This window comes from Mercenaria mercenaria, chromosome 8 (genome assembly GCF_021730395.1).
Source record: "Mercenaria mercenaria strain notata chromosome 8, MADL_Memer_1, whole genome shotgun sequence".
In the NCBI taxonomy this organism is placed as follows: Eukaryota; Metazoa; Mollusca; class Bivalvia; order Venerida; family Veneridae; genus Mercenaria; species Mercenaria mercenaria.
In genome coordinates, this window is record NC_069368.1 from 69501651 (window position 1) to 69515527 (window position 13877).

Genomic DNA, 13877 nt, shown 5'->3' on the forward strand with positions numbered 1-13877 from the left:
TAAGTCCTATTACCCTATGAAGTTTGAAGGTCAAATGGTTCTCAAGTTACTGATCAGAAATGTATTGCCATGTTCTGGCTGCTGTGCTTTGACCTTTAATGGAATGACCCCAAAATCAATAGGGGTCATCTACTCTGCATGTCCAATCATCCTATGAAGTTTCAGCTTTCTGGATCAAGTGGTTCTCTAGTTATTGATCGATAATGGTTTTCCATGTTCATGCCCCTGTGACCTTGACCTTCAGCAGTGACCCCAAAATCAATAGGGGTCATCTACTCTGCATGTCCAATCATCCTATGAAATTTCAGCTTTCTGGATCAACTGGTTCTCTAGTTAATGATCCGAAATGGTTTCAATGTTCAGGCCCCTGTGACCTTGACCTTTGATGGAGTGACCCTATAAACAATAGTTGTCAGTCTACTCCATAAGCCCTGCCATCCTATTAAGTTTAAAGGTTTCAAGTTCAAATTGTTCTCCAGAGAGATAATTATTTTGGAATCAGGCCAACCATTTCATACAAAAAAAAAGTTTCTTCTATGTGTACATATAGGGAATGTGACCACACCCTGTGGCGGCCACGTTTTTTGACGAATTAAAATAATTTGAACAATCTTGATAGATGGACGCACGAGGACCTTTTGTGTGAACTCATTTAGAAATCGGGCCAGCAGTTTCACACAGGAAGATATTTCAAGTTTCCATTGTATTCATAAGGGAAAAGTGACCACGCCCACTGGCAGCCATGTTTTTTAACAAATTGGAACAAGTTGAAAAATCTTGGTAGATTACAAAAGAACTGTGTGAAATCATTTCAAAAATGGGCCAGCATTTTGCGAGATGTCGTTTGAAGACTTCTATTCTTAGCTCTGGCGGCCCCTATGTGCAACCAAGCAGAACTGTTTGAACATCTTTGGTAGTGGACCACCTGAGCCAAGTTTCGTCAAAATCCATTCAGTGGTTTTAGAGAATGTCATTTCAAGAAATTGTTGATGGACACAGCTCACCATGAGCACTTAGTACTCGGGCGAGCTAAAATGGGGGCATAATTAATGACAAGAGGGCCATGATGGCCCTATATTGCTCACCTGTTATCGTTGCACTTGAAGACAAGAAGGCCCTCAGAAAAAATATCCAAAGGACAGGAACAACAAAGGGAAGAAATTTAACCAAAAAGAAAAAAAAATTCTTACAAGGTATAGATATGTCAAACCTAAAAATTGAGGTACCATCCATGTTGTACCACAGAAAAGTGGTCTCGGTTTTTCCCTACGGCCAATATTAAAAGTTACTAAAAATAAGCTATTTATAGTAACGTAAAAGGGAAGTAAAAGGGAAGTAATTAAAAAAAAAAAAACTATTTAAGTGAACAAAAGAAGGATCTGCCAAACAAATCTGTTGACATAAATGAAATTTCAGATCAGTATCTTCATTAGTTACGGAGATATACCAATTTTAATTTGAAATAAAGGGAGGTAATTTGAAATAAAATCAGTCCATAGTTATCTACCCTGATTGTCTCAGTCCAACTAATATCAATAATGAAATTTCAAGTAAGTCATATAAGTACTTACTAATATTAATCCATTTTGATTACGATCAGGGGAGGTAATCAGATATAAAATAACTCTGGAACCTACAATTGGATCTGATTTGTCATGGAATCCAAGATTTATTGTTGTTGAAGATATTTTGGAAGTTTGTATCAAATGAAACCATAAATGAAGTCTCTATATGGCTGCAAAAGCCAAAATAGCCAATTTTGGACCTTTAAGGGGCCATAACTCTCCATGTGGAATCTGGCAAGATCTTGTGGTGATACAAGTTGTGTGCAAGTTTCGTTAAAATCAAATCATAAATGAAGCTGCTATTGTGCAGACAAGGTCAAAATAACTAATTTTGGCCCTTTCAGGGGCCATAACTCTGGAACCCATTATGGGATCTGGCCGGTTCAAGAAAGGAACCAAGATCTTATGGTGACACAAGTTTTGTGCAAGTTTGATTAAATTCAAATCATAAATGAAGCTGCTATTGTGCAGACAAGGTCAAAATAGCTAATTCTGACCCTTTCAGGGGCCGTAACTCTGGAAATCATAATGGGATCTGGCCAGTTCAAGAAAGGAACCGTGATCTTATGGTGATACAAGAAGTGTGCAAGTTTGGTTAAAATAAAATCATAAATGAAACCATTATCATGCAGACAAGAAGTTGTTGACGCAAGGACAACGGACGAAGGGTGATCACAAAAGCTCACCTGGTCACTATGTGACAGGTGAGCTAATAATTGGTGCCAGAGTTATGGACCTTATGTAATATGATGAGGAACAACTACAGTTTGAATCAAAACCATTTAAAAGTAACTGAGATAAAGTGAAGTGCATTAAAACTTCATCCTAAAATTCTAAGTAAAAAAAAAAAACAAGAGGGCCATGATGGCCCTATATCGCTCACCTGAGTATCATTGCTCAAAATGATATATCAAGTTTTGACATAGAGCACATTTTCTTGTAACAGTCCCTTTTGACCTAGTCAGGGCCAATTTCCATACCAAGTTTGAGGGTCCTAGGCTCAAATGCTGCAATTTTGTACTAACATGACTATTCCTTACCCTGGAAGACTTAAATAACATTTAAAACCAATTTCATTAGATGCTGCCGATATATGTTCGTTTACATAAATAAAGGGAGGTAATTCGTCATAAATTCAGTCAAAAGTTATCTACCCTGATTGTCCAAGTCCATCTGATGGAACAAATGACATTTCAAATCAGTATCTTCATTGGTTACTGAGATACACCCATTTTAATTGAAATAAAGGGAGGTAATTTGACATAAAATCAGCCCATGGCTATCTACCCTGATTGCCTCAGTCCAACTAAAGACAATAATGAAATTTCAAATGAGTTCTATAAAATTTTAATATTTACCAAGATAAATCCATTTTTATTAAAATCAGGGGAGGTAATCAGGCATTGGTATATGCATGTAGAAGATACAAAGTACAAGCCTATACAACAATATATTAGTAAAGTATTCATATCGATAAATGTTCAATCAAGAGTTATCTAATATGACTATTTCTTACCATGGAAAACATAAATAACATTTCAAACCAATCTCATTAGAAGCTGCTAAGGTGTATTCATTTAGATAAAAAATAAAGGGAGGTAATTTGTCATAAATTCAGTCAATGTGTATCTTCACTGATTGTCCAAGTCCATCTGTTGACATAAATGAAATTTCAGATCAGTATCTTCATTAGTTAAATATATATACCAATTTTAACTTGAAATAAAGGGAGGTCATTTGACATAAAATCAGTCCATAGTTATCTACCCTGATTGTCTCAGTACAACTAATGACAATAATGAAATTTCAAATAAGTCGTACTTACTGATATAACTCCATTTTAATTACAATCAGGGGAGGTAATCAGATATAAAATAACCCTGGAACCTACAATTGGATCTGACAGATTCATCATGGAATCCAAGATTTATTGTTGTTAAAGATATTTTGGAAGTTCGTATCAAATCAAACCATAAATGAAGTCTCTATATGGCTGCAAAAGCCAAAAATAGCAAATTTTGGCCCTTTAAGGGGCCATAACTCTGGAACCCATGAAGGAATCTGGCCAGTTCAAAAAAGGAAGCAAGATCCTGTGGTGATACAAGTTGTGTGCAAGTTTGATTAAATTCAAATCATAAATGAAGCTGCTATTGTGCAGACAAGGTCAAAATAGCTAATTCTGGCCCTTTCAGGGGCCATAACTCTCAAACCCATAATGGAATCTGGCCAGTTCAAGAAAGGAACCAAGATCTTATGGTGATACAAGTTGTGTGCAAGTTTGGTTAAAATTAAATCCTAAATGAAGCTGCTATTGTGCAGACAAGGTCAAAATAGCTAATTCTGGCCCTTTCAAGGGCCATAACTCTGGAACCCATAATGGAATCTGGCCAGTTCTAGAAAGGAACCAAGATCTTATGGTGATACAAGTTGTGTGCAAGTTTGGTAAAAATCGAATCATAAACTAGAGATGCTTTTGAGAAAAGCGCATGTCTCCCACAACTGCCCCTATGAAAAATGTTAGTTTCTCTAGATGTTTTAGACGAGCGGATCCAATTAGATGGTCTGAATGAGTGGATCCAATCAGAAATTCAAGGGTCATAAATCAAAAGTGCCTGGGTGGATTTGGCTAGTTATCGAACTTGGGTAAGATCTTATGGCCAAACACATTTTGTTCAAGTTTGGTGAAGATCGGATGAGAAATGTTCGACTTAGAGAGCGGACAAAAGTAAACAGACGAGTTTTTTGGTAATTCAAGGGCCGTAACTCTAAAATGCCTGGACCGATTTGGCTAGTTTTCGAACTTGGCTGAGGTCTCATGATCAAACACATTTTGTTCAAGTTTGGTGAAGATCGGATGAGAAATGTTCGACTAAAGAGTGCGGACAAGAGTAAAAAGGCCGATTTTTCGATAATTCAAGGGCCGTAACTCCAAAATGCCTGGACCGATTTGGCTAGTTATTGAACCTGGCCGAAGTCTCATGGTCAAACACATTTTGTTTAAGTTTGGTGAAGATTAGATGAGAAATATTCGAATTAGAGTGCGGACAAGAGTAAAAAGACCGATTTTTGGTAATTCAAGGGCCAAAACTCCAAGACGCGTGGACCGATTTGGCTAGTTATCGAACTTGGCCAAGGTCTTATGGTCAAACACATTTTGTTCAAGTTTGGTGAAAATCGGATGAGAAATGTTCGACTTAGAGTGCGGACAAGCTTTGTGACACACACACAAAGACTGAAGTAAATCAATATGTCTCCCACACCACTGTGTGGTGGGAGACATAATAAAGCTGCTATTGTGCAGACAAGGACAAAATAGCTAATTTTGGCCCTTTCAGGGGCCATAACTCTAAACCCCATAATGGGATCTGGCCAGTTCAAGAAAGGAACCGAGACCTTATGGTGATACAAGTTGTGTGCAAGTTTGGTTAAAATAAAATCATAAATGAAACCTCTATCGTGCAGACACGAAATTGTTGACGCACGCACAGACGACGGACAAAGGGTGATCACAAAAGCTCACCTTGTCACTATATGACAGGTGAGCTAAAAAAAAGAAGAGGGATAATTCATGAAACATTAGTGAGAGTTATGGCCCTTGTACTATATGTTGGTGATGATGAGGAATAACTATTTTTAGTTTGAAACAAATCCCTCAATTACAGATATAAAGAGGAAGCGCATCAAAACGGAAGTGTGGAAGCTGAATGGATGCCATTATGCCAACATGGGTTCCAGTAGGACAGCTCTCCATATACTCTGTAGTCTTTGCGAACTTGCAGCCTCTAATCTGCACAGCCTTGTGCACTTTACTGGGCTAACATGGATGAAACCAAGTGGACTGGCAACGTATTTAAGCAAAACTAACGCATGTTTATTTCATATTCCACAATTTTATTCAGTAAGAAAAATTTACAACAGAAGAGAATAGTCATTATTTTTTTCTCTATTTTGTTCATACCAAATCCTGAATTCAAAATATACTGATGTACAACAATAAAAACATAGTACAACATATTTTCCTACTTAATCCTCTGGACACCAACTCCCCATAAAGATGATATCTTTTTTGTTACGAGAACGTAAGGAGTACCTCAAAATTAATGTTTCATTTTAATTTCAATACCATATATTAACAAAGTGGTTTTCCTCACTCAATATTAGCTACTTTTTAAAATCTTCTTAAAGCAAGCAATGTAGTCATTAAATGAATTCTTCTCGAGATATTTTTTTCAAGAGAAGCCCCATCATTGGAAAAATAATTAACAATCAATATATGTAATATAAGCTTTTGCTAGACTGTATACGTCAATTTCACAGGTAGTATCAAATTAATCATGGTTGTCTGGTCAAAGTGTCTAATGAATCTAACACAAAATATGATAACTACTGATATTTTGGCGTTCTCTTCGTAAAAAACAGTTCACAGTTATACCTGTATCCACAGTTACCAATTGTACAATTCACAACTTTCTCCTGCAATTGTATATTATAAATACCCTACTGGCAAAAATGAAATCTGCCTTCACACTTATGTTCTAACCTGAAACCTTTCATCACTGAAATGACATGTTTGTGGGGGTTTGAACAAAAATATTTAACATGTTCTGTAAGAGTACAATGTCAAAATGAACTATGTATATGTTTCCAATTGACTTGAGACTGTATTCAACTGTTCAAATATGCAACTTACATACAGAGATTTTTGTATGAATTTAAATGCCAATGAAGTCTGGCTTTCACAGGATGGGTGGGGAGAGGTGTCCTAATGCAGTATAATATTTTGGAGACAACATTAGTAAGATTTTTCCACAAGTTATCATGAATTAGTCAAACAGGAAAACCAGTCACTGGTCTCAAGGACACTGTTTAATTAAATAAAAAAAGTATGTTTAAAACACACAAAATGTTTATGCAACAAATTTGTTATAGTAATTATGATACCATGATTAAGCTGAATATCCAGTCTTTTTTCAGCTGTATTTAAACACAAATCCTCTTTTTTAGTATCAATGATAATAACTATGACCTTTAATTAATCAGCATAAACCCGTGTTACATGGTCTGTACAGAGCTTGTTAAAAACCAGACATTTATAACGTAAAAAACTATGCTAAGTTAATTTCCACAAATCATGATTTATGTACAAGTGTCTCTATGAGAAGTAAGTGGGGAGGGTTTGTTGATGAAACATTTACAATGAGATAAAATGAGAACTATGATGGCATGACGTAACACTTCTGGATGCACTGTTTCAGTTATTTATCCAAGGCAAGTGTTCCCAGGTAGGCAGAGTATAAATCCCTGGTCAGACCATAATCTGTCCCTGAAGTCATAGAAAAACAACAATTTATATGATACACTGTCAGTACATTTACTCTGGTGATCTTGAAAAAAAGATTATCACAAACACAAATCTTCAGTCACATTATTGGTAAAACTTTTTACATTACTTCCACTAAATTAGAATACTGTTTACAACTTATGAACAGGTCAACAGGAAATATCAATTCTCTTCCTATAATAAACAGAAAGCCAACACAATCCAGACAAAATTGAAGTATCTTCTATATTTAGCTAGGTAACCGACTGATGCGAACAAGGAAAACATGAGCTTTCTCCATAATTAAAATACTAAAGTCTAGCTTGAGATGTCATAAAATTTTCCCGTTTATTCCTTGTGTGACATTTACAGTAACATCAACATGGTTACTTTTATGATGTTCTTGCAGAATATCACAGAATGATGCTCCTCTGGGCATTATTTGAAATATAAGCCAGCACAAGACTGTTTATAGCCAACCAGAAAGATTCCCCTCCCCACTAAAAATCAGCTTTTCAGAGGTTGCAATTTCATAACAAGTAGGATTTCAATATATTTAATTCATGAAATGTCGGAGTTCAAATTCTAAACACTGCAAATTATTCACACAATCTAGCCATACACATTCAAAATACACTTGCTAAAAAGCAGATTAAGCAAGCTACTCAAATGAATCAGAAAATTGTAACTTTTACCCTGCTAAATTTCTAAAATGGACTGGTCTATCATTAAATTTGGGTAGTACCATTTATAATTCAAATTGAAAATTTACTGACTGAATAGCAACCACTGCAGACCAAGATGAGCCTACATGGATGTACAGGCTGATCATGGTCTGCAATGGCCACAAAGGCAGAATCACTGGGCTGCCAGCAGGCTAAAGGTTAAGCAGATACTTTTTATGTACAGATTTAATACATGTACACACAAGTAATGAAATTGCAACTTCTCTTATCTTTTCAGGTGGGAAAACTTTGAAATAAACTTACATTTCTCCTTCTAAAACTTGTTTGCTGCTATTTTCTTTACACTGAAATGAAGAACACAAAAAGTTACATCTTTGATTTCGTTTAAAAAGGTTGCTCAGGTTTTCCAACCACATAAACAGCTAATTCTACATTTTCTAAGGATACTTTTTTCTATCTACCTCTTCCTTCATTTAAATGGTTAAATACAAAGTGATTCCTCATCTGCAATATCTGTGTTAATACCAAGGTGTGATCAGAAGTGTCTGGTTTTTGTTTTCTTTCATATGTTATTCTTCCCAATTTTTCTCTTATGGCACTTAAAATTTAAAAGCAGCCAAAATGGACCTATGCCGTTCGACTAAGGAGGACCTTGCTTCTGACCAAGTTTGTTAAATATCCATGAAGCAGTTTATTCAAAGTTATTTTAAGCTTTTTTATTTTTATTTTTTTTTGTATTTTTACTTTGCTGTGATAGGGCAAATACTGTGCACCAAACTGAACAAAGTTTGTGAGATCCAACCAAAGGTGTTACAGATCAAGTTTAGTATGAGAAGAACTTGTTTAAAGCTTTTTTTCTATTTTAACTCTAGCAGCTCCTAAAAGGAGCAAAGTAGAACCCTCTGAACAAACTTGGGAAAGGTAACTGCATAATGCTTACAGACCTATGAGCAGTTTACAAGATGTTATTTACAGGTATAATACATGTATATTTTTCCTTTGCTGTTGTGACCCCTTATATATCTAATCAAACCATTTGAATAAACATGAGAGATCCAGTGCAAGGATGCTACAGACCAACTGACTAGCCACCATTTGAATAAACAGAAGATCCGTGCAAGATCACAGCTGACAAGCACAACCATTGAATAACAGAAGATCCATGCAAGGACACGCCACTGACACAACCATTAATAAACAAGTCCAGTGCAAGATGCTACGGCACTATTGTTGAGACACTAAGTGTCATCTGGAACTATTTGAAGATTACACAAGAACGCCACTGTGACATTCTGAGGGAATTCCTAAAATGATTCAAAAGATTTTTTTTAGCTCTAGTGACCCCTAAACGGGCCAAGTGGGATCATCTGAACAAAAATGCGAGAGGTCCATAAGAGGATGTTTCTATGCTAGGTAACTGAAGACTCATTATTTTGCTTAAAAAGAAAAGCTAACAACGATATACTGCACCATCATAATAGCTCACCTTGAACCTTTGGTTCTGATAAGCTAAAAGCTAACATTAGAATCACTCTTCTTTCCTGTGAAATCATTAATATTACTGGGAACTCATTAATTCATATCCCAACAAATAAGCTATATTGGTTTAAACTACACAAGTTCATTCCCATGAAATAAAATGATTTCATAATATTTGTTTACTGCACAAAACACTGGAAAATACTCAAAATGTAAGATTATTCTGTTAAATAGCCATTCACAAGATAAAATAATGAAACAAGAGTAAGCCTTTCCTGTATAAATCTGTGCTTATTCAGCCATAAATATGTAACAAAACATAGATTTAAAAGACAAAATATCATGTTATTGTCTTTGCAAGGTGAAAACATTCTATAAATTTCACAGCAGACTGTTTTATGGTAACTCTGCACCCCCGTTTTTACTTCTAATGTTTGTTTTAATTAAACAAAAAGTAGTCTCCTTCTTAATTTACACCAGTGTATAATTCTATGGCCAATAATTCATAATCAAAGCTGTCTAAAGTCAGCAAACAAGATTTTTTTTAAAAGAATTTTATTTTTTTTGCAACTTCATAATTCTCCTCTAGATATTGTTTTGTTTCACTGTAATGGCTAGAAATATATAGAGGATATTTGTTTGTTTCAGTGAAATATCAATTTTATTTCACAAGTGAGCATCAAAACCTGATATTTTCACGAGTGGCGTAGCCACGAGTGAAAATGACTCTTTTGGTGCTCACGAGTGAAATAAAATTGATATTTCACTGACACAAACAAATTTTCTTTTTATTTCATGTGTAAAACCCAACTTTTGTTGCATAATTTATAAAACATCGAAAATCGCGGGAAAGGTCAGCAGAAAGCATAACACAAATGACGTCATTTTAACAACGTCATCGTCATTATGGTCCCCGGTATTCATAACGCTCGGTATACAATTTGACTTCAATCGCGACTGAGAACCAGAACTAGTTCGGCAAAAACAGTGAAAAATAAAAATGATAATATACTGTTTTAAACCTGTGGATTATCACTTTTATTTCAATGAGAAAACTCCATATTTCACTGGAAAGCATAAAATAAAAAAATGTTTCCATAACAACAACTACCAGATTCCTGCACTTAATTTTAAACAATTTAAAAGCAGAAATAGAATATATTATCATATTCTGTCTTATACAGAAAACTGAGAGAAGCGCAGTGTTGAGCACAGGGGTCCTTTGTGAGGTGCATACAAGCATAAAAGTACTATGTGGTACAAGTGAACACTGAGATCTAGTGCACTACACATCAGCAGAGATACTTTGTCCAGTGCACAGAGATCCTTCTTGAGGTGCACACAAACATAGAGTTCCTTTGTCCAGTGCACAGAGATCCTTCTTGAGGTGCACACAAGCATAGAGTCCCATTGTCCAGTGCATGGTAGCATACAGAGATCCTTCTTGAGGTGCACACAAGCATAGAGTTCCATTGTCCAGTGCACAGAGATCCTTCTTGAGGTGCACACAAGCATAGAGTCCCATTGTCCAGTGCATGGTAGCATACAGAGATCCTTCTTGAGGTGCACACAAGCATAGAGTTCCTTTGTCCAGTGCACAGAGATCCTTCTTGATGTGCACACAAGCATAGAGTTCCATTGTCCAGTGCATGGTAGCATACAGAGATCCTTCTTCAGATGCACACAAGCATAGAGTTCCATTGTCCAGTGCACAGAGATCCTTCTTGAGGTGCACACAAGCATAGAGTCCCATTGTCCAGTGCATGGTAGCATACAGAGATCCTTTTGAGGTGCACACAAGCATAGAGTGTTCCAATCTTTTGAGTACCAAGATGCATGGATAGCATACAGAGATCCTTCTTGAGTGCACACAAGCATAGAGTTCCATTGTCCAGTGCACAGAGATCCTTCTAGAGGTGCACACAAGCATAGAGTCCCATTGTCCAGTGCATGGTAGCATACAGAGATCCTTCTTGAGGTGCACACAAGCATAGAGTTCCATTGTCCAGTGCACGGTAGCATACAGAGATCCTTCTTGAGGTGCACACAAGCATAGAGTCCTTTGTCCAGTGCACAGTAGATACAGAGATCCTTCTTGAGGTGCACACAAGCATAGAGTTCCCATGTCCAGTACACGGTTAGCATACAGAGATCCTTCTTGAGGTGCACACAAGCATAGAGTTCCATGTCCAGTGCACGGTAGCATACAGAGATCCTTCTTGAGTGCCGTACTGCCATCACAGCATAAGAGTTCATTGTCCATGCCATGGTGTATAGCATACAGAGATCCTTCTTGAGGTGCACACAAGCATAGAGTTCCTTTGTCCAGTGCACGGTAGCATACAGAGATCCTTCTTGAGGTGCACACAAGCATAGAGTTCCATTGTCCAGTGCACGGTAGCATACAGAGATCCTTCTTGAGGTGCACACAAGCATAGAGTTCAACTGTCCAGTGCACGGTAGCATACAGAGATCCTTCTTGAGGTGCACACAAGCATAGAGTTCCATTGTCCAGTGCACGGTAGCATACAGAGATCCTTCTTGAGGTGCACACAAGCATAGAGTTCAACTGTCCAGTGCACGGTAGCATACAGAGATCCTTTGCGATGCGATAAGCAAGCATAGATATTTTTTTGAAGGTGCAGATGAACACAGACGTTTTTTGTTTTTTTAAGGTGAACATGAGCAGAGATCCTTTGTGAGGTACATACGACCACAGAGATCCTTTGTGTGGTACGTGTGAGCATAGATAACTTTTGTTATGTGCAAACTGTAACAGTATTGTCTTTCTTCCTGGAGTACAAACTGCCGAGTTTAAATAAATTAAGACGGTTGGTTGTCAAATGCAGAAGCTGCCTGTTGTTGTGGTTATACAAACGGCCGAAATCGGACGCTAACTACAGATCTGTCCTTTTCAATGGGACAGGTGTTTGCCCACCTGTTTTGTTTGTTTGTTTGTTTTGGGTTTAACGCCGTTTTTCAACAGTATTTCAGTCATGTAACGGCAGGCACTTAACCTAACCAGTGTTCCTGGATTCTGTACCAGTACAAATCTGTTCTCCGCAAGTAACTGCCAACTTCCCCACATGAGATATCAGAGGTGGAGGACGAATGATTTCAGACACAATGTCTTTTATCAAATCGTCACGGAGAACATACGACCCGCCCGGGGATCGAACTCGTGACCTCACGATCCGTAGACCAACGCTCTCCCTACTGAGCTAAGCGGGCGGGCTTTGCCCACCTGTGAATCACAGCTTATCCTCTTGTTAATGGATGTCCTATCTCTGTTGCTTTACCTGGCTCAAGTGTGAAAATACAATCCCATGTCAATTCTTCGTTTTTAATTTCATTACCCTGGGTGAATTCCTGTTACAGGCAATCCTATCGGTGCAAAGACTGTCCTCGGGGACAAATATTGGTCCATCAGGTGAAACAGTTGTTTCTTGCTTCAGTTTTTATCCAGTTTACAAACAGATAGCCTTTGTAGTTTTTAAATAAATCAAATGTCATAACATTTCAGAGAAGATAACATCCCCTCCTTAGAAAGTATTCTTGATCAGTCGAGGATTTAGGCTTCTTCTGCAGATTGCAGTAGCTTTGAAAGCACATAAGCTTCCACAATGTGCTCTCGATTAACTATGCTGTGTCAATCAGATATATTCCATTTAATTTTTTTTCCCTTTTAAGCTGAATTCATCATATTTTACACATTTAGAGAAGAAGTTTCCACTGAATATGCGTGACTTGTTAAACAAGCAAGCATTATGATCAAACTGTATTGTACAATTTTGCAAAATTGTCAAGTAAGCCTGCAAGAAGTGTACATCTTTTATTTCTTTTCTGTACCTGTTTATAAACATATACAAGCGTGGTAAGTGCATATATCCTAGTTCAACAATCCAAAGAAATGTAGTAGTTAATATCTAAAGTAGTGCTATATATCCCTGAATCCACAATGCTAAGCATGTTAAGTAACTGCTAAATATATATATATATATTAAAGCAAGGTTAATATATAAAGGTCCCAATCCAGGAATCGGCAGCAGGATCCTATATCGTGTAGAGAAAGCAGGGATTATATATGCTGGTTAGTAAAGCTGTATAAACCACATGCAATATGGAAGACTGTATTTCATTGTTCAACATAACATACAACAACAAAATCACAAGTCTTCCAACTCGCATGCAGGCTCGGGGTTAAACTAAGCGCATCCAAGTAATCGCTCCTCATGCAGATTAGTAAATATTATTTCCAGGTCACCAAATGCTCTGACTAAACTACATCCTGGTATATCTGGTAAAGGAGTTCCACTCCCACTTTGGTTATCTTTATGTCAAATATCCAACTAGCAGAGGGTTAATATTAAGCAGAACTGTAGTGGTTAGGTCCAAGCAGGTTAGTAGCATCTATATTTCAAGTCTCTTCAAGGCTAGCTCAAACTAAATGTATATCTCCAGTATAACGTCTTCTCTCTTCAATATTTTAATAACATGTAACTAAAAGTCTCTAACTATCATGTTAATCTTATTTTACATTTGAACCAGACACAGAGTGAGAGACAGCAATTGTTGCTATGGAAACAAATATCAAACTTCAGTTTTAGATGAATTGTAAAATTTCTTAGCTGTCAAATTCTTCAGACAGACAAGAAATGTATTCATAGGACAGGGATGTGCCATCTATGTGATGTTAGGCCTAAAATGCAAGTCCTGTAACAGCACTTTGGACAATGAACATGTATACTAAGTTATGGACAGGAAAAGAAATAAGACTGTAGTTACAGATTATGAGACAGGAAGAGACATTAGATTGCACATATTTAT

At 36.9% G+C, this 13877-nt stretch overlaps 1 protein-coding gene across 4 annotated transcripts in view; it reads right to left on the bottom strand.

The window, feature by feature from the left end:
• Positions 1-5435: 5435 nt before the first annotated feature.
• LOC123566132 (heterogeneous nuclear ribonucleoprotein K-like) overlaps positions 5436-13877 on the bottom strand; it is a 47031-nt gene continuing 38589 nt past the window's right edge. For all 4 annotated transcript variants that reach the window (XM_053550148.1, XM_053550149.1, XM_045360006.2 and 1 more), the window contains 2 exons: positions 7875-7915; positions 5436-6888 (listed from right to left, as the gene is read on the bottom strand). Coding sequence is in view for 1 of the 4 variants with exons in the window: in XM_045360006.2 (XP_045215941.1) it covers positions 7885-7915 (31 nt within the window). In the remaining 3 variants the exon portion in view is untranslated. The remainder of the gene's footprint in view (positions 6889-7874; positions 7916-13877) is intronic.